This window comes from Lampetra planeri, chromosome 43 (genome assembly GCF_965212315.1).
Source record: "Lampetra planeri chromosome 43, kcLamPlan1.2.h2, whole genome shotgun sequence".
NCBI lineage: Eukaryota > Metazoa > Chordata > Hyperoartia > Petromyzontiformes > Petromyzontidae > Lampetra > Lampetra planeri.
Window position 1 is genome coordinate 4,912,108 of NC_136149.1, and position 19,288 is coordinate 4,931,395.

The 19,288-nt window shown below is 47.6% G+C and overlaps 1 protein-coding gene across 1 annotated transcript in view; it reads left to right on the forward strand.

Moving 5' to 3' along the window:
• Positions 1-19,288, forward strand: part of LOC144732517 (uncharacterized) — a 176,561-nt gene that overhangs the window by 32,302 nt on the left and 124,971 nt on the right. Inside the window, exon 4 of the mRNA XM_078613925.1 lies at positions 11,951-12,031. Within this exon, the coding sequence (XP_078470051.1) occupies positions 11,951-12,031 (81 nt within the window). The remainder of the gene's footprint in view (positions 1-11,950; positions 12,032-19,288) is intronic.

The following is a 19,288-nucleotide window of genomic DNA, read 5'->3' on the forward strand; positions in this document are numbered from 1 at the left end:
GAGGGTTAGTCTCGTACACTCCTACACTGGACTATCTGGGACCAGGGTTGGTCTCGTATACTCCTACACTGGACTATCTGGGACCAGGGTTGGTCTCATACACTCCTCCACTGGACTCTCTGGGACCAGGGTTGGTCTCGTACACTCCTACACTGGACTATCTGGGACCAGGGTTGGTCTCGTACACTCATCCATTGGACTATCTGGGACCAGGGTTGACCTCGTACACTCATCCATTGGACTATCTGGGACCAGGGTTGACCTCGTACACTCATTCATTGGACTATCTGGGACCAGGGTTGACCTCGTACACTCATCCATTGGACTATCTGGGACCAGGGTTGGTCTCGTACACTCATCCACTGGACTATCTAGGACCAGGGTTGACCTCGTACACTCCTCCATTGGACTATCTGGGACCAGGGTTGGCCTTGTACACTCCTCCACTGGACTATCTGGGACCAGGGTTAGTCTCGTACACTCCTCCATTGGACTATCTGGGACCAGGGTTAGTCTCGTACACTCCTCCATTGGACTATCTGGGACCAGAGTTGGCCTCGTACACTCCTCCATTGAACTATCTGGGACCACGGTTAGTCTCGTACACTCCTCCACTGAACTATCTGGGACCACGGTTAGTCTTGTACACTCCTCCACTTGGCTGTGGAATAGATCGCAATTGTTACATTCATGTCCTGCGTGTGCTATGGAAGCTCAGAGGGAAGCTTAATTTACATTGCGTTTTTTATTATAGGCTTTTCACAAAACTTGTAACTTTACTCAAGAAAACACTTTCTAACTTTAAAAGCTCCTTTATTTGCTTTCTATCTGGTACAAATCTACGACAATGCCATTTAGATGTTTTATTGAGCGGAACTATGTTTATTTTTAGGGGTCAAGTGGTGGCGAAGTGGTGGCGCAGTGGTTAGCGCACTGTGCAATGATTCTGGTGACCCGAGTTTGATTCAAAGCCATGACTAACATCAGTGGTGAAATCTGAAACGGTCCTGGGCCAACCATTCACCCACACGCACTAACCAGTGTGGTGAAGTATGGTCAAACAACCTCTACAACCATGGAGGAGGCATTGATCTCGCAGTTGTTAGACAAACGGCTGAATATTTGTAACATATTTTGATGTATATACTGCTATATTTAGGCGGATATTACGTGTATCTTGGACTGCAAAGGAAACAAATTAATGGGTTCCGGAGAAGGCTGTTGTTGAAAGAAGGTGATAAAATCAGGAAAGCTTAGCCTACGATGGGTCATGTCACGAGAAAAAATTGAACTTGTTTGGAAAAGCAGATTATGCAAGGCACAATACCTGGTTCACGTGCGCGAGGAAGCCCAGGGACGACTTGGATGAGGCTTGATAAAAGGTCTCTATATCAAAGGGAGACCTGCATCACAAAGCTATATAGCGTATGTGTGAAATAGGTGAAACGTGAAGAACTCCAAAATGAACATCGAAGCATTGAGCAATTAACAATAATAATGCGTGAATCCATGGGACTTATTTTTCCAGGATTCACCAGCGGTATAGTTTACGTGACCATATAGGGACTGAAAATAACGACACATCAAAAAAAATCGCCTCGTAAAATAACTACAACATAGACCTCCGTAATTGGTAATAACACATTTGCTCGTGTGCTTTTTAACCAAACAATAATCTCAGACAAGCTTTTTTCTGTCTGTCTCCTTTTTTTTCCCACACTCACAAATTAAATTCGGGGGTGGCTTTTCGCTGTTGTTGAGGCCTGTGAGATGAGGCGGCCCTCTCAAGAGCCTCGAGGGCCGTTCCCCCTTGAGGACTATCCATGGGTAGCGGCCGAGGGTCCTTGAACTGCCCTCCCCAGCCCCCCAACCCCAGGGGTCGCTTGACCCCTTAGAGATGTTCGCGCTCGGGCCAAGGCTAGACCGCCGGCCTTTATTTCGCTAAAACCCCCCTGCTCCCCACAAAGATGCGACGTGAAGCCTCCAAACGTCTACCCATTTTGAGTGCCTAGAAATACAAATTTGGGAGCCCTTTCGGAAAGAGATGGGGGGACGGTGGAGGGAGACTTTGGGGGAACCGAAAGTCGCGGGCGGATTTTGTTGACCTGAAACAGCGCAACGTGATTGTAAAAACTGCAAACTGTTTAAGACATCTGTCAGGTTCGGGCGGAGTAAAGGAGTCGTGCTATATAAACAGCGATACACAATGCGGTCCCATTAACCCCACGGTCGCGTCAACGTGCGTGACCTGGGCAGACCTTGGCGTGTGGGCCACCCGTGCGAAAGCGCCGCCTTGTCACGCACACGCAGCGTTCAGCCTCCTCCGTGGCACGCTGGGGAGAACGTCCGTAACGGTCGTACCCCAAACGGCGCTCTCGGGGGCCCACTCCTGTCCTGACGACGGCGCGTCGTGATAAACGGTGGAATGTTTAGTTGTCACATGGATGTGGGTTTTTTTTTTTTCCCGCGTTTGTTAGTTCGGTGAAAACCGGGTGCTTCTCGGAGTGGCCTTGCTTGACGCGCTCAAGCCCAAGACCGATGAATTCACCGATGAGTTCACAAGATTCGTGAAAATCACGACAGTCGCCAAACTCGATTCCAAGCAGGAATGTCGTCGCTTTGAGCAGGTCCACGGCACAAGCTCCCCGCCAGTTTGTCCAAACCGGGCCCTCTTTCTTTAGGCAACACTGCACTCTGTTCTGTACGAGGGTTATTGGAGTCACAGCTCGTGAAGAGCCATTGAGATGGCTTCTCTGTGCCCTCCTGATTTTTAGCTGACACCGTCACCACATACAGATTAGCGTTTTAACAATGACGCTGTACATATGCCCGATGTCTTTATTATTATTATTGTTCATTACGCGTGTTTACCCAGGAAAGCCGCACTGAGTCTCGCAGTAGGGGGTGATGATTGCTGCGATGTACCATCCCAATTGAGTAATTTGCGGTGTAATATTTAATATACGGCATATTTGGATGACAACGGCCGCACACGCAAAAGGGCCTACGTTTGGGAACGACGTCACGGGATGTCTAATGTCCACGGCAGAGCAGACGGTGGCGTGGTGTTATCATGGCATATTCCACCCTTTACATTAACCAGGACGGCCACTGGGTTGGAACCACGAAGCTTTGCAACGAACAGCGGCGAACACGCTGCCGCTGAACCCCGTGTCACCACCCATTACGTAATGCAAGAGGAAATTTTCCAGAGTGTTAGTCTCTGAACTTCACTCCCTGTTTCATAAGTGATTGATCAGTGTTCAAACGAGACGAGTGCTTCTGTTTGGCATTGGAAGTATATATTGTGTATGTTTGGAATGGCTGGGTCTGTCTGGAATATTTCTGCATCGTGAGTGGGAGGCGTAGGATAAAAAAAAATCGGTTTGGAATTTTGAAATAAATATTTAGAACGACTGAATAAATGTGGGGCCTCATGCCCTTTTAACCCAAACTCGTTTGTGCATGTAAGCGTTGCAGCCCTCTTTATGAATCCATTCCTGGATGAAGGCCTTCCCACGCTCGCATCTGTCGTGGGGGTTGTCTGACCATACGTTACCGCGCCGGTCATTGCGCCTTGGTGAAGCAGGTGGCCCAAGACCGTTTTGATTACCGGCCACAAGTGCCGCGGCCGGTATTTGAACTCGGGTCGTTGGGCTCAGAGCCCGGTGCTCTAACCACTGCGCCACCGTTCCACCGCTCATTTACAAGGGCAGTATTTGCACGCAGAAATATATAAAAGTGCACATCATTTGCTCTGTGCTTCTTGAAATAAAAGCACGCAGATACAACGTAATTTAACATTTGGGAACGATACGTGAATCATGTTTTCAAATATATATAAACATATGAGCTCTATAAAACTGGTTTGACATTTTCCACAGACAGTGCAGGATACAGACAAAAACAAACTTTCAGGCGACGGTGTTTGGTTTACCTGCAAATAGTCAACATAGGATGCGTGCATAGACATCCTCAGGTTGTCCCGGATTTTATGTTTTCAAAAAGGTCTTTTTTTAATGTTCGCCCAGTGGAAAGAAACAACAAAGTAGAATTCCTTAAGGGTGCAGTTCGTCTGAAACACAAACAGAAATGTTCCATAACACCATCGCGGGAGCTTACTCAGCTCCCCGAGTGGGGACATTCATCGTCGCCGACATCGCATTGTTTGAGATTTCGACAGAAAAGAAAAGTTCCACTCACGTCTGCTGGGAATGGGGATATTCACTTTTTTTATTTAAAAAAAACAACAACAAAAGGCATGCGAGTACCAAATAAAATATATGGCAGTAACAGGAGGGACAAATTGTGAGAAAATGTGCTTGGGGCTTTTGTGCGCGGATGCAAGCTGTGCTCAGAGGGTTGAACGTGTCTAGAGATTTGCATTGTGGGACAACTCACATTATCATCATTACTGCTATCACGCTTGTACACCCACGAAAGCCTCACCGAGTCACATGACTCTTTTAGTGGGAGGGGGGGGGGTCCTGCCAAGTTGTCGCAGTAGGTGGAGATGATTGTTACGTATATTCCATAATTTGCCGTGTGCGAATAAAAAATGTTTTGCTCAATTTGGGCCGTGACGCCGGCAAACGATGGCCTTCTCTTCCGAACGACGTCACGGGGATCTTTTACATCCGCTGACTGTGTAGTTTTTCTGTGGTTTTTTTATACTTGATACTCCCATAGTCCTCCCGTAGCAGTAACCAGCGGCGGCCGCTGAACGAGAACCGTGGACGTGTGCAATGAGCGGACGAACGCTGGACCGCTCGGCCGAGTCCCACGAGACGATGGTCTGGTGACCCAGCAGGCAGTTTCGAGCGCGGGCCCCCGAAGTACGATCGAATTTGTCGTCGCGTAAAGAGTTGACACGTCTCTCGAAGAGAGCAAGAGCTTTTGAAAAATGGACGATGGAAGGGAATTCCAGTCGACGAGCGTGAGCTAAGGCTGCTGCGACATCACTTTTCAAGATGCTTTTTGATAGATCCACTTTCAAGATATGTACGTATGAGTGGTGAACTTCTTTCGCACCGTACACAATCAACCGTGCTAATGGGAGGTGCTGGGGAAGGCCACCAAACTGTGGGTCTCTCTCTGTGTGAGTCTTTGTATGTACGTTGCACTTATTTTGCACCACATGTAGCCAAACGTGCGTATCAGAGGTACGGGGGAAGGACAACAAACTGTGGGTCTCTGTGCGAGTCTTTTATGTATGTATGTTGAACTTCTTTTGCACCGTACGTAGCCAACCATGCTAATGGAAGGTGCGGGGGAAGGACAAATTAAGAACAAAAAGCAGTTGGAAATAAAAGAGTTTTCAATCTAGATGGTTTAAAAGTGCATAGCTCCAGTGGCTTCATAATATCGGAAGAAAGAGCATTCCAAACGGCCGGTAGACATCTTTGTTCGATGGCTAGCCAAAATCCGCTGCGATATGACGATTGCCCTGATATCATTTCCCATAACTTTATAATTGTATTTTCACTTTTTGTTCTATGATAAGGTTAGCTGATTGACTGTGATACGGGACGAGTTACATTGGCTACCTATCAAACATAGGATTGTTTTAGATTTGAAGCTTTCGTGACTGCAAGGATTCATAGTCCTAGGTTTTTTCGGTAAAGTCACGTAGGTAAAAAATTTAAATTAATAAAAGTAAAGAAACTTCGTGATTTTTATTTTACTTTTATTAATTTTAAATTTTTACCTACGTGACTTTACCGAAAAAACCTAAGAATATAGGATTGTTTACAAACTATGCCAGCTCATCTGCAAGAGTCTGCATCGATCAGCTCCGTCCTGTCTTGCCGAGCGGCTGTACCAACCTCAATGGAACCCCATTTTTACGCCGGCTACGATCCAGAGCCCATGGCGACCGTTCTGCTCTATCCTTGCACACAACCTTGTCCGGCGATACGGCCAGGGCAGCTTCACCGGGGCCTCGGGGCCAGAGAACTGGGCCCGGTTTCCGGCAGCAGATGTTTGAGACTCCATCCTTAAAGTCAGTTTTCAACAGACATAAAACAGAGTTGCACTCTGTTTGATCAGCGCACATTCGTGATGGACTAGACTCACCAGAACATGTGATCACGAATGTTCAGACGGACTAAATGTTCTACAACTGCCATTCACTCAACCCAAGCCTTTCCACGACTCTATATAATCATTATAATCTGCAGTGCTTATCAAGGCGCATGTTGTCAGTTACACAAAAACTAAATATAATTTCATGGACCACTGCAATGATGCATCATTTAATCGCCACGCTGTCATTTAACAGCAGAAAATATTTTACAAAGCATTAATTTAATGGATAATACCAGTTTATTTTCAACTTTCATTCAACATATATTTGCCATGAAATACAAATACGTGCAAAAAATGTAATGACCAACGGTCATGCCAATATTTATTTTTTCTGAACGGATGGTACGATTACCGTGGACCCTCGTATCGTACGATGTGTCGTAGTCTCGCCACATTGCGACAACTTGTAACGCGAACCCGGCGCAATGCTCAGTGGCCCACACTTGTGGTCTCAATTCCCGCTGGGCGACTTGTGAAATAAATCTGGTTGGGATTTATGAGAACGGGAATTAATTGGAGCGTCGGCTTGCCAACGCGATTGTGTTACGCGTGTTTGGAAAAAAATCTCCAAAGAAATTGTTCCATCGCGACGATGACACATCGCCGTCTGTGGCTTGTTCTGCTGTTTTTGCTTCTGCCAAATTAAATCGGCGATAATTTGATGACTCCATCACCAGACGCGGAACCCCAGAAACAGCGATTGGAAACACTTTTTGCGATACCCTATCATACATCGTAAAATGCAGACACAGTGTGTTCTGGGGATTAGCAACTCGAATATAACAGTTTTTTATTTTGTAGCTGGCATGACGGTTTCCCTTTTTTAAAAAGCAAGGGGTCAAAACACAATTTTTCCCATACAATTTCCTCACAAAAGATAGCCTTGTAAATGGAAATAAAGACTCCTAACCATCGAGAGGAATGTATTTACCACGTCTGCACAGATACCTCTTTGTCTTTTGATGCTATAATCGTAGTGCCAAGCGAAGATTATCACGTGGGCAATCCTGACTTAAATGTCAGATGTGTCCTCGAACATCTAACATAGGCAGACACCCCCTGCCCCCCCCCCCCCATCTTGAATGCCTTGAATTCGTGACATCCGAGCACGATGGTAACTGTTTTGGTTTCTCTTGGACAAGTAAAAGAAATCTTTATGGGCAACTTGGGGAACTGATCAAATGTAACAGATGTAAAATAATACAAGAATAACACATTAACGGCAGTCTCTCTGCATCTAGCCTCCTTCCTAAGTTCATCTGGGACATTTTGTGTGGATGTGCTGTGTCCAATTTGTTTTCCTAGTCTGCTGATGTTTACAGCCCTTGGTCAATCCGCTGCTGGATGAAGGCCCCCTCCCTCCACATTGTTTCGGTTATGGGGGTCGTTTGACCATACTTCCCCACGCTGGCTGAGTGTGACATCTCTACGTGCTATGAAGAAGGGCGAGTGGCCACAAACGTCGCCTATTATATACTTTTCCTTTTATGGAAGTATTGACGAGTGTGCTGAGTGTTTTTTTTTGTTAATTATGCTTGTGCACAACTGCATACGCGGCAGTATCGCCACATAATTTGGTCACTGTGGGTTGGTGAAGTTGGGGATGCTATCACCGGTTCGGATATCACTCGCCACCGATGCTAGCCGTGAGCAGTAATCGAACTCAGGTAGCCGGGTTTAGAGTGCAGTGCGCTAACCCGTGCATTTGGTTTGTGTTACCCAGGTCTCTCTTGAACAACATTTTGGTTTATCTATGACTTGATTCCTACCTGGTCACAAATAAAGAACCCACATTATTGGATTAGCAAGGATGACCTTCAAGAATGCATGTCTCATTGAATTACAAGTTAACATACCATCTTGGATTTTTTTCTAAGCTGACTCTTTCGGGTCTGGCCTTCGTAATGTTTTGACTTCTTAAAAATCACAAAGCTTCTCAGGCCGAGGAGCAAAACGGCAATAGAGTCATTCTTTCATCACTCGCCGTTGTAGGGCACTTGGGGGGGGGGAACGTGAACCAAACTGCGAGCTGCTTCACACACCAAATCAAATCAAGTCATCGGTACATTCGCTGTCCGTGCCACTCTAATGACACTCGGCCATCGCTCAGGCAATATGCTTCACAGCTGAGTATCGTTTGCAGTAGTTTACAGCAGGGGGGAGAGATGTTGCAATCTGGTTTTTCCCCCCGGCCCCCCCAATACATTTTCAGGTAAACTTAAAAAATGTGGAACTTGACGCCGGCTGCGATAGCGGCCTCCACTTTTCTGCAAAGTGTCCGCTGCAAAAGCGGATGGTGCACGCCGTTTGCTTTGTAGCAGCGGGCGCTGCGTTGACCAGGGCGGACGCCGGGATTCTACCGCGAACCTCCGTGACAAGTGGAACATTCTCCGCCGCTCAAAGCCTCGTCTCCTCCGCGCAGTAGCGGAACGTTGTGTCCGGAGGCTTTGGGCCATCGTAAAAACAAAAAAACGGACGGACGCAACAACAGAAAGATCAATGTAAACCTAGTTGCAATTCGCCAATGGAACAAAGTGGATTCTGTACCTACGCATGCGTTTTATGTACGTGTGTTGAACTTCTTTCGTGCCGTACGTAGTCAACCGTGCTAATAGGAGTTCTACTGTAGTCTTTGCCACTGAAGCCCTTAACGGTAGCCAGTGCAGAACCTTTTTTTACAGGTTATGGTTAAAAAAATCCTACGCATTTCCCGTGATAAACCATGATCCCTAAAAGTCCAAATCATCCGTGTGATCCCTGCCATCCCTGCTCCATCAACCATTCCTCCAAAACTCACCTCGACCCTGCTTCCTCCAAACCAAGCCACACTCTCTTATTATCCCTGTGACGTTATCGGCTCAATAACAGAGTGCCCGTCGTAGATGCCAATGCAATTTTCATCAACGGGCAGATGACGGGACGTGTGAACTTTGAATGCTGGCAGATGGCTGCAATGCCCCCCCCCCCGCCCATGGCATTTTGCGCAACCCCGAGCCAGCGTTGGTAGGCATCGAAAGATGTTGACGATGAATGGGGAGAGACTGAAGTTTTTTTTTATATATCGGGTGAAGTGGCCTGTTGCTGGGTGGCCCAACGAGTCGATGGCATAAACAGTTGTGAGCCAAAGTTCAAAGGTCAGCGGTGTGCAGACGGCGGTGGGCGCGCGCGTGCAACGCGCTGCCTGGCCATCGCGCCGCCGTGCTTTGGGGGAAATGATGTGGGGCTGTGGTCGGCCGACGTCAAGGTGGGGGGGGGGGAGGTTTGGCTCGTCGTGCCGGGGGACTGCTTCATCATGGGGGAGGCAGGAGTGGGAAACGCCGCGGCTGCCAGATTGGGCTCGCTTGGTCGACGCGCTCCGCCTGAGAAAAGCAATGAAGTGAATTTGGTTTTTTAGCAGTCTGTCTATTGATCTGCTGACTTTGAATCGCACACTGGGCTTGTTTTATTTTTATTTGTTTCGCCCAAGTAATGTTTACAACTGATAATGGTGTTTACTTTGGCCACTCTGTACCATCTCATTCCCTCCACGGTGACATTTGAAATCACAACCATTATCACTACGCCAAGACTTGAGCTTTGGCGTGCACATTTATCTTACGCAAAAAAGACGAAAGTCCCCCACATAGCCTAACATAGACTGTTAGGGCAATTGTTGTTAGCGAGCACCTATGAAGGCTGGCAGGGCATACGATAAGTGTGGGTGGCCAACGTTACGCCCAGCCACCTTTGTCTCCCCAGTGCTGAAGTTTACACACTGCACCTGGGACTCATTTACGGCTGCGTCAGCTTAGGCTAGGCGTAGGACCAGTTTATATGTTCATCACTGTTATTGTTCGTGAGTGGGAATCGAACTCTGGACGCTGGATTCATAGCACTGTGTGCTAACCACTAAATTACCACTGCATGAATGTAAATATACACACACACAGACACACAGACAAGGAGCCCTGTTGTGTATCCTTTATATAATTACCTATCCAGCATCACAAGACCATGACGGATGGAATTAGGGGATATCTCCATCGAGCGGAGGACAGAGAATGTCTGACGGTGGCCAGATGTTAGCTCCCTCGCCTGGTATGCAGGAGGTCATGGGTTCGATCCCTACCCTGACGCCTGCTGTATATTTGGAGTTTGCGTGCTTTCCCCGTGGTCGTGTGGATTTTTCTCTGGGTCCTCCGGTTTCCCCCTCCACATTTAGAATCAACATCACGCGTTTAGAGTATTTGGCTGTTATACATTTGCACGTGACAAGCTACTTCGTTGAGCTATCATTTGTGGCCAGGACGCTTCTGAAAAATAGCTAAGTAGCTCAGAGGGCCTTACCTGGTTAAATAAAAATAAAAAATAGTGTAAGTTGTGGGATAATGCACCGCATATTAGGACCATTTATGTGGCCAGCATCACTCCTCAGCGCCTTTTTTGTTTCAGCAGGTGCCCAGGAGATAGTTACAGCAAACGTAAGGCATCCAGTCGTGGGATTTTTTCCGAGTTTCGATCCGGTTTCCTAACAAAAGCTAAACACACATTCATGGATTTGGCCCAGCATCTCAAACACAAGAAGGCTTGTGAAAACAACTCTCAGGACTCGGAAAAGGCTTTCCCGGGTAAACTAAGGGCATTCTACTCGCGATGCTGAGACGTGATACCAGGTACTCTTTTTAAGAAGAAGTGATTTAGGGACTAAACCCTTGGCCAGATAGACACATGGCAAGGAAAGGTTCGGAATTTATCCCGGGTCGTAGGGAGATTACCAGGGTCATGCCACCATACTGGATACTTGGAGGGTTTTTCACCTCTCAAGGTTGTATACATGCTCGAGTGGTCAGAGCAGTACGGAGCCGACGCAGGTATTGACAACATTTACAACTGCCAAATGTAATTTTGCATATAAATATACATTCCCAAGGAAGGCTGACCTTTGGGCTGGTTGGGCAATTCTTTCCGTGTCCGTGTTAACTCTTTGACTGCACAACCACAACCACATTTGCCCTTCTGGATGGGTAAATAAAAGACAGTTCCGAACAAAGAAAGGAATTTGCGGCATTTACAAAATCAAAAAGGAGAACCACATGCCTTTTTAGATGATAGGAATATCGAGTTATGACTGTGCTTTGATGAAATTTAAATCATTTCGCTGTGGGCAAAAAAATAAATTACGGAGATTTAAAAAAATCGCTCCATTATACCATTGTTGGTATTAAACTTGCTGGTACTCAATCTCTCTGCAACTGTCGCAACACAATAATGGTCACTGTTACATTGGGACTAGAGCAAGTGTGAAACTTTCGCAACACTTGATCGTGCCAACGTGTTCGGGTAGGGGGGGGGGTCGAGGTGCCGCCCACATTGCGGCCGTACCTCGGCACGGCCCACGGTGATTCTGTTACGCGCCGCCCGCTTCACGGTGGACGATGAATAGCCCCGTGAAGTCATTTGGAACAGTTGGGCCGCTTGCGTGCTGAATTGAAAGCGGTGATGATGATGATGTTGTTGACGATGACGAAGGTGCCATGGTGGATTGATGATGTGATGATGTATTGTGCGTTGAACTTCTTTCGCACCGTACATAGCCAACCGTGGAAGGACAACGAAACTATAGATTTAAAAGTGCTTAGCTTCAGTGGCTTTCTAATATCGGAAGGAAGAGCGTTCCAGACGGCCGCAGAAGCGCGTCCGAAAGCGCGCGATGATGCGGTGACCACCGTCTTTGCCCGATGGTTCGCCAACAGCCGCCGCTGCGAGGATGACCGGAGTTTGCGCGACGGTCTATGACGGCGGTTGCGGCGGTGGCATGGATGAGCACGGCGGTGATGATGACGTGTCCGCGTGCCCGTGTCTGCCCGTTCCCGCGTGTGCGCAGGGTAACAAGGTGTACAACGGACCGTGCAACGGGCGCGACTGCTCCGGCGGCTGCAAGTGCTTCCCAGAGAAGGGGTCGAGGGTGAGTCCCAGCGCCCTCCACCTCCCCCTCTCTGTGTCTCTCCCTCTAACGTGCGTTCGCCATCCAAACACGGTACCTGCTCGCTAACGCAGAGCTGGGATGATTAGTCGATGAAGTCATTGGTCCTTCCCCCGACATCTTCGATTAGCACGTTTCGCTACATAAGGTGCAAAACAAGTTCAACGTACAGACATACATCTTGAGTGTTCTCGCCTGGTGATACGAATTAAACTTGAAAACTTAAGGATGTCAAGCAATGAACAAAAAACTCGATCAACTACCTCCTTGTGTCGTCGATTACGCGTCCAACATTTAAAAATGGACCACACGAAGGCAGGAAACCCCCCCCCCTGCTACAGGCCACGCCCAACGTGGCGAGACTGCCGATGGCGATGACGTCAACAAACAACGCCCATCACCTCCCATCCAGCGGCACATGTGAGAACAGAGGCGAGGTTGTTTCCCCCCCCCCCCCCCCCTATAAGTTTTGTAACACCTGGAGTAATTGATTTGGTCTGATAATCATCATATAGCCCGGCTCTAAATTTCGTGCTCCCATACCTCTTGGCATGATGGGGTGATCCCATTTTTGGATTTTCGTTTGGATTTTGGGGATCATCTCTTTGCATCGACATTCGAGTCCTCCTCATCCGTGTTCCTGAGTAATCTACTCAACGAGAGTTCTTCAACAGCATGGTTCACTGTTCGTCTTGACGAGTGTCCGTCATCTTCATGAGCGGTTCTCGCTTGTAGTTTTCCCAAGTCTTTATAACTCATGTCCTTCGCGAGTCTCCTTCACGATTCCTCAGCAGTGTAGAAAAATCAAATGTTGCGCTGCATTTCTATGCTGCTGCGATCTACGCTCTCCACCTTTCACCGAACCGCACCAACCGGCATGGTGAAGTATGGTCAAATAAAACCCCGCACAACCCCCGCAGCATCGGATGCCCCGTAACGACAAGAGGGGCTGCACATCAATACATGTATCATGATGGGGGACAAATCAACACGTTCACCAGTAACAACACTGTGTACATGTGTGTGTGGCCTTAAATGGTAAAAATGTATAACAGCTGACGTTTCGGGACAATGGCCCTCCTTTATGGCACACAAATGAAGAAGCCAGAGAGAAATAGAGTGGATGGCAAGCGTTGGACATCGCATCCTACACCCCGATTAGAAAAAAAAATATGACTGTTTTCCGACGCCCAGTTTTGTATCATGAGGCTAATTTTGACTGCTTGACTGTGACGTTGCCAAATTAACTGGACGCGAGTCCCCAATGCGATCAACACAGAGGACGCGCCGCTCCCAAACGAACCAACTTCAGCCGCTCGCTCGGACGCATACTTAGGGAACGAGTGAGTGACATCTGTGCTGGATGGTCCCCGGCCGTTCGACCCGTATTGAGCGTCGCCGCATCGAAACCGCAACTCAACCGAGTAGAACACATGGCAGACGGCCGGCTCAATGATCACGGTAGCAGGAGATCCAATTCACACGTTGCCTGTTGAATGCAGGCACTGTGTTGACAGTAAAGAGACGTGTGTCGGAGAGAGACCGCGCATTATCTTACTCGTGGCAAGTAACACAACCCCCCGCCTGTATACGGCAGTCACCCAAAAGCTTGTTTAAATTGGCCCCCTTAATAACAAATGTTCCATTTTCGGTCGTTTGTGCGGTCGATGAAGGTTTATTAATTGGCGTGTGCTCGCGGTGTGCGTTAACACTGTGCATCTGTGCGAAGCATCGCTGGGTATTCTCTCAATATTTTCCGGTTGGCAACTTGTGGGCATCTCCCGCGTGGCGGCCGGCAGAGGCCTTGCCTATGTAATGATTCGGCCTTTTGGAGACCCACCGCTCCAGGTCACAGGTCACATGGCTAATGTCACAGGTGCTTTTCAAACGATTCCAGGGAGGTGAGGTCGGGGGTGAATATCTGGCACCGTATTCGCTGGAGTGCAAGACGCTCCAGAAAATACGACGCACCCCAGAGTCGTGCCCGGCGTCAATAAAGTTACACAAATATGGTTGTGCATATAAACACGCACGCACATACCTACCGGATTATAAGATGCACCCCCAAGTTTTGCTTAAAATATGGGGGGGGGAGGTTCATCCGATAATCTAGAGAATGCGGAAATTCACAAAGGTTTAAACCCAGACTCTCTCTCGGTCCAGCGATCTGACCCGGAAGATCCCCACGAGCCTGCGTCTCGCTTGCAGGACACAGATGCGTGATTTGTAAACATCCAAAATAAACATCGCACACGTTTAATGTTACGTGGAAAGGTAGAGCATGCTTGGAAAACGCGTTTCACTTACAGTGGAAAAAAATATGAATTTTCATCATTTCTGTGTCCGTGTTTATATTACATACACTGTAAATAATATGCATAGGCTCATGTAGAGCGGGTAAGAATGTTGGAAAACAAGACATGGCAATAAAAAATCCGATTTGTGAGCTCAAGATCCTTTGGGCGATGAGGCCTTCAGTTTTGGTCCAGTAATCTATCCAGCTGGCAAATGCAGATGATACCCAGAATCCCACTCGGTCCAGCAATCGCTGAACACATGAACATTATTCATCGGCTGGGTCACAGAGGCACAGCGATTTTGGGTTAAAATGTGCAGTGCCGGGCAGATGCGTGACAGAAAACTGAATTTTAGATGGATAGATTATCTCAATAAGTGACTAGATTTGTACTTGCCACCAGGAAAACACACAGCTGTCGAACAACAATATAATGGCTGTGACATTCCTGCTCGAAGACACCGGTGGAACCATCTGTCACATCAAGAACATCAGCAACAGGCCGATGTACACATCTCCATCAATAGGGAATTAAAGGCAATCCACATACAACCCAGACAACGGACCGTAGAGTAAACCGCCAGTGTGCGCTTCTTCAGTTGTAGAACGAACTCTCTCACTGCTGAAGCCCTCTTGCCATGGCCAGCGGACCTTGACATTGACGTTCCTGAACATGTTGCCAAAGATTGCAACAACGAAAAAAGCAACAGCAACGTGGGCATGCATAATCAATGCAGTTTTTGTAAAAAAAGAAATGTTTTAAGTAACTGTTGAGTGAATGTACTTGTGAGAATAGCGACATTACATAGTGTTATGAGTTCGAGACAGCCTGGGAACCGGTTGGCATTTTTGTTAACTTCAAATCGAGCGTGACTTTATTGAAGCATAAAATTATGCGGCTCTTTTGGCAGCCATGCACCAGCACGAATTATTTTTATTTGTTTAAACCTCAACAAATTTGTCATTACCGCTGCCTAATAAATAGATACAGCACGCTGATGCTTCAGGCAATGGGACTCCTGCAGAGTAGAGAGATGGTGGGGGGGGGGGAACGGGAGGTTGGAGGTTTGAGAGATTGTGACTTACTTATAGATTGCTATAAAAAATGTGAGACTGATAAAACCATGACTTAAAAAAAAAATAAAGTTCGCAACTTAAACGCTGTTAAATTTGCATGTGAATAGGTTACTTTGAGTAGACATCAAGTGTAAAAAAATCCAAAATATATGCCAATATATAAATCATTGTCAGCCAGAGTCATGAAGTGTTGGATGAAGGCTTTCTAAACTTAACCGCCATCTCCCACGATCCATCGATGTTAATATAATTCGTGTATACTGTTTGCGTGCGTGACTTCACCACCGGAGTAATTGGGTTCTGCGGTGGATTTCCTTTGGCTCGCGTTTTGGAAAAAGATCAATTTGGGAAAACCGCGAAGGAACACGAGAATGATCTCCGCACGCTGATGGGCGTGGTCTTTCAAGCGCCCCCCCTGTTTCTTCGATGAGGTCAAGGAAAAATCTTAGTCAAGAAAAATAATTACCTGCTTTCTAAAATTACCGCGTCGCTTTACCGACGAATATCCTTGCGGCGTCTTCATGGCCACTCGAAACGGCCACCCGCCTTAGGCACGCGTCGATCCTTTGCTGAGATTTCCAAACGTTTGCCCAACTCGAAAATCCCGACAACCACTTTTTTGTTTGCTTGGTGAACACACAAATATGCGCGTAAGGTAAATATACACAAGAAACGTAAAACATGCATCGCGTTTTATCGAGAAGTGGTGCACACAGTTCTTGCTTAGAGACATTTCACTCAAGGTATGAAAAATATTTGCTTATAATAAATTATGTTTTCGTGTTTATATTACATACACTGTCAATAATATGTGTTCATGCATGAGCTCGTGTAGAGCAGTCATAATATTTGACAGCAAGACACAGCAATAAATGTGTATCTTGGCATAATTTACCTGTACCAGCATGATTTAAGTCTCCTGAAATTCTAACCTTTACCTGCAAGCCTAGCTTAGCGCACTGAAATACCTATCTCTTCCTACCAGCATGGATGTCGTGGGTTTGTATATTTGGACTTTGCGTGTTCTCCCCTTTGTCGCGTGGATTTTTCTCCGGGTCCTCCCGTTGTCCCCCTCCACGTTTAGAATCGATGTGCGTTTAGTGTTTGGCGGCGATGAAATTTCCACGTGACAAGCCACTTCGTTGAGCTATCATTTGCCATAGCCAAGTCGTTTCTGAAATGCAGCTATATAGCTCAGTGCGCCTTACCTCATGAAATAAAAAAATATTTTTTTTTTACTAAGCTCACTGAAATACCTAGGCTGGGTGTTCCCTGATGGATCGGCATGTCACCACAAAGGGGCATCCATCTTCTGCGGTGCAGTTAGAATTTTCCATTAAATCACCTCAAGCACTCCCCGTCTCAACGGCCAATCGGACGATTCGATTAAAGTGATGGTGCGTCCCGCGCACCATCACGTGTGCACTGTTCGGTGTGCGGAAGCGTCGTCATCTTAGGACAAGACTTTGCCAGTGTCTTTAACTCACGTGAGCAATTTGTTTCATCATTAGCCTTTTGTCAGCCGGGTTCGGTGTTTTTGTTTGTTTCGTGGTGGTGGTGGTGGTGGGGTGTGCGGTCTGCGGTGTTTTAGAGACGGTTTTCAAGGGCATTTTGACGACACCCAAACAAAACCCGCTTTCGTGTGCTGCGGGGATGAAGGCATTTTTACCGGAGACGACATCAACACCAGCCGAGATGAAAGCCGCTGAAAGCCGCGTCGCGTCCTGCTCACGGAGCAGGTGTGCGGTCGCGCAACGGAAGCGAGAGAGAGGCCACACAGGCAGGGAGTAAACCACCGTTGCCTCATTATTTTGTTCGCGGCTTTGGCGCGAGCACAAGCCCAGAAGGCCAAGCGGGCCAGCAACGAGCAGCGGCACTCAAGGTGTAGCGGAGGCGATGGTGACCGCGTTTCGTTGAAATGAGCTGAATGTACACATACTTCGGTGTGAGACAATGGGAGGGAATTCCAAATTGGGAGCAGTGGCGAGGGGAAGGAGCGAGAGTGTTTCGACCGGCAGCATCGCAGTTGAACAGTTATATGGTCAGTTTAACACAGCTTTTGTGACCAATATTATCCATAATTGAGGTTTTTTTGGATTAGATCGCGTAAATATAAATGTGTCATTAATCCCGCCACGGCCCAACACAGTACACCGGTGTGTTGTAACGAATTGGCACGTTCTGTTTACGTGACAAACCTTACTAATTGGCTGTGTCGGGTGGTGGCGGGTTTAACGACACATTTATACTTATGCAATCTAACCCATAAACCTCTATTATGGACAGTTATATGGTGGTAGTTTCTCATCTCTCTGCCATGAAGGGCCATTGTCTGTGACCTCCAGTGTGGTGAGTGGGTGTGTGCGTGCGTGCGTGTGTTGCTGCCGTATATATATATGTTGAACTTGTTTCGCGCCATACAGAGCCAACCGTGCTAATTGGGGGGTGACCTGCAGTGTGGCGGTTGATCGCGGCATGGATGAGACGACGCCGTCAAGTCTGGTAGAGCAAATCCTCAACGTAGGCGGGGGGACATCCGTGAGTGAAGTCCACGGTAACAATAACCACGGAAGCAGCGATACAAAAGCGGCAAGGAGGTGACTGACTACCGGTGAGCAAGTGACTGGAGTGAATTGGTGAGTGCTTGATGAACGGCAACAACAACAAAAGCCCAAAACACTTGGTCCGCATTTTTTTTCACGACGACATGCTCACATCCACGACCTGGGAGGTCGGCCTCACGCCAGCAAAGCATCGTCCTTCACTCATCCCCACCAGGGAAACCCTGGCCCCCGCAGGTCGAGCAAACCGTGACGGCAGAAGTGGACCCTGCTTAGGCATGGGAGGTGGGGCCCAGAGGTCAGGGGTCGTGTGTAGAGGTAAATAAACGCGCAGCCCTTACGACTGCTCGCTCACGCGACTGCTGGCGGACGGGTTTTGACTAGAGCGAGGCCTGTAGATCCCCGCTAGAGGGTGTTCGGCCTACTCTTTCAACTCTGGGGTCTGAATTAAACGTGTCTTAGTGAATCCTGCGACCCTTTTGGAAGAGCCTCCGCTACAGAAAGCTCCTCTGGTGCCTTTCCAGACAAATGTTATCTCTCGTAGCATTTGTTTAAGCAAGCAACAATCTGGACTGGTTTTGACTGTCTCGGTTTCATCAGCAGTCAGGCTTGTTTAACAAATTTCTGCTGCTGGATAATATTGATCTGCAACGCCAATTAGTCGATGGACTAAAAAATAATTGTCTTTATATTTGTAGACAGAACTGAGTTCTACGTCTATATGATTTTACCCATAATGCACCTCAACACACAATGAGTGTGTTGCAAATTTAACTGTGACGCAATCTTTAGAGTTTAATGGCACCATTGATTAGACTATTTCTGTTTAATATCTATCTTTTTGGGGGGGGGGTGGTGGGGGAGTAACTTTATCACGATGGGTTTTTAATATTAACGTCTCCAAGGAAGTAAGTACTAAGTGACATGACAGTATGTGTGTGGCTCATTTCCGTGTTGGCCCGGTGTCATCTCAAGTTGCACCAGCGTTGGGTAAAAATCACGTAGCCCGGCTTGTGAAGGAGAACCAGCGATGGCGAAGGCCGGGATGCCGTGGGATCAAGTTTGACCCAGCTGCCGTGGGAACTTGGGAGCGTTGGGCCCGGCCTGGTGAGCCAAGCCTGTTCTGATTGGCGATAGCAATGAGAAGTAAATCGGGGGGATAGAGAGGCAAAAACTATTTTAAGCAAGGGACAGGCACTTTTATCTGGGTGGATCATAGGTCAGAAAGCGGAGCCGGCACCATTGACTTCCTGGGTTCAAATCCACGCTCTCGGGTTAAGCGAGCTGCTGGTTTCGGTCTGGTCA